Here is a 2,690-nt window from a genome sequence, read left to right on the forward strand (position 1 = left end):
GACTTGACTTGATCTGAGATTAGATGGAGATGTTAATGTTAAGTAATGTTATTTTTATTTCAAATGGAAAATTATTTAAATATTTCGAAGCTGAAAGATAAAAGTGAAATTAAAAAATTGATTTTATTTTTATAAATTTTAAAATATTTTTATATTTTTTAAATAATTGTTTTTGCTTCTACACATTTTTAAATATTTTTACAAATATTTAAATAAATAGAAATAAGATTCTATCGTATTCCAAAATATTCTTAAAATCTAAAATTGCATCAAAATAACTTTCTAAAAATTTAATTGAATCAGGATAAACTTATTTTACAATATATATCAGTTTCTTAAATATTCAAACTTTATGAAGGTTTAGTTGCGTTCAAGAAACAAATAATCCTTAGGCTGTGGTCCAAAGATATCTGGGAAAATTTGGTCCCTCAACTCTTGAGATTTGGTCCTCTCCAGAAAAAGACTATGTACATGGAAGAGCGCAGACTATGTACACGGAAGAGCGGCTCCAAAGGTGATTTCTTCCATTAAAGTAAAAATATGAAGGAACAAATGGATTTTAGCCATACGCCCTGCCCTTCACCTTTATAATCCCGGCAACACCGAGTCACTACGCAGCCATGGGTGAGTCTTCCTCTCTTTTTTCAGCAATTTCTGCTGCTGCTTCTGCTCCAGATGCCGCCCACCAAATACATACTTCTTCCTCGCCCCAACTCCAACTCTACGACATGATATATTCTCTCGTGAAGCCCTTGGCGTTGAAGGCCGCTGTTAACCTCAACATTCCCGACATTATCGCCGCCCACGGTGGAGGTGAAGGCCGCTCTCTCTGTGTAGAAGACATCGCTTTCCACATTGCAGCATCCGCGCCCTGCAACATGAATATGAATATGAAGGGACCTCACTTGGAATACCTGTTTCGCCTTCTCAGATATTTGGCTTCCTACAATGTCTTCACTGAGACCTCACACGCTGGGGGGGCTGCAGAGTTTAAGCGATACAGATATGGCCTCACTGCCCTTTCCGAGCTGCTAACGGTGCAGAATGAATATTCGTGCGTGCCTCTGGTGTTCTCAGCGACCAGTAAGGTTCCCTGGGAAGGATTGCAGCGTCTGCACGAAACTGTAATGGAAGGCTGCCCCGCCTTCACCAAAGCTTTCGGCATGAACGCATGGGATTATTTCAGGACCTGTCCTCAAGAAAATGAGATTTTTAATAGGGCTCTCGCCACTGTCACTCGTGCGGTTATGGCTTCCATTGTGAAGGTTTATGATGATGGGTTTAAGAATGTAAATACGGTGGTGGACGTTGCAGGAGGAACGGGATCGGCCATATCCATGATTGTGGAGGCACACCCCCACATTCGTGGCATCAATTTGGATCTCCCACATGTTATAGACACGGCCCCTGCTTTACCTGGTAATCTTGAATACCAAATTGATGATATTTGAGTAGAGATGCATAGAATATACTGTGTTTCGAACTGAATGTGATCATGATTTGAACTGGTGCAGGAGTGGAACACGTGAGGGGAAATATGTTCGAACATATACCGCCTGCAGATGCTGTGTTTTTGAAGGTTCTCGTCCCGCCATATGATAGGGTTTATATATGTATGAGAATAATTAGTCGAGTGATTATTTTGATTTTTTTGGGGGACCCTTTGAAAAACTCTCTTGGCAACTCAAACTTGGTAATGTGAATATATTTGTTAAAATACTGGCTTGGTTTGTTTGTGCTTTTAACGAGATAAATTGCAGTCTGTTTTGCATGACTGGAAGGACGAGCAGTGCGTGGAGATTTTGAAGACATGTCACGAGGCTACACCGGGCAACGGGAAGGTGATAATTGTGGATGCGATTATCGAAGAGGAAGTGGGGTGTGTTAAGCAGATGGGATTGAGGTCTGACATTGAAATGATGGCTTTCACCGACGGTGGAAAGGAGAGGACGGAGGACGAATTCAAGAAGATTTTCCATTTAGCGGGTTACCGACGTTACGTCATCACAAAATTGCCTTCTTCCCCTTTTAGTATCATAGAGATATTCAAAGCTTGAATGTCTGACGTATCCAAGTCTAAACAAACACCTGCATGCACACTGAGCACATGAAACCATGCAGATGATTATGTTCTTGGCAATTTGTAAGGTATTTTATGTGTGATGTCTCGTTTCATAATGGGTAATTCTGATTAATACTATCACCTATTTAAATTTCACAATTTTTCTTTTGGTTTAATTACATGATATGATATTTATGAAATTGTGTATGTGTATACAATTTTGTTATTGGGCTAAAAAGCTATGACTTCCATGGCCTTAAAAGATGAGGTATCCGGTTAATATTTTAAACTTCCATCATTTTTATAAAATGAATAATTATTTCTACTTATGCCTTAAATATGTAATTCTAATTGATGTAAAATTGACAATAAAATTGTAGTCAATATCAATGCCATAAGTCCTTATGTCCTTGCATGGAAATATTTATCCATCATCATGTTTATTTGCTTCTCATAACTCAACTTTTTCGGGCATTATATTTTTTTGGAAATATTATATTTTGTTATTTTTGTTTGGATTTTAATTTTATTTATTAATAGACAAGTTTCTTTTAGAATTGGATTTTTAACATTTTAATTTAATTATCAATAATTATTAGGTGGATGGTAGATATTTACCCTGTAATCA

General features: G+C 37.5%; 1 protein-coding gene across 1 annotated transcript; it reads left to right on the forward strand.

Moving 5' to 3' along the window:
• The first annotated feature begins 357 nt into the window (after positions 1-357).
• LOC149167052 ((R,S)-reticuline 7-O-methyltransferase-like) lies at positions 358-2,221 on the forward strand. Its single transcript, XM_089431449.1, has 3 exons — positions 358-1,419; positions 1,515-1,579; positions 1,761-2,221. Exons 1-3 carry the CDS (start codon positions 621-623, stop codon positions 2,055-2,057), a joined length of 1,161 nt encoding a protein of 386 aa, XP_089287575.1. The 5' UTR covers positions 358-620; the 3' UTR covers positions 2,058-2,221.
• Positions 2,222-2,690: the final 469 nt, after the last annotated feature.

The sequence above is a fragment of the Pinus tabuliformis genome, chromosome 5_1 (assembly GCF_031772625.1).
Source record: "Pinus tabuliformis cultivar Carrire ecotype Pingquan chromosome 5_1, CPIR1, whole genome shotgun sequence".
NCBI classification, from domain to species: domain Eukaryota; kingdom Viridiplantae; phylum Streptophyta; class Pinopsida; order Pinales; family Pinaceae; genus Pinus; species Pinus tabuliformis.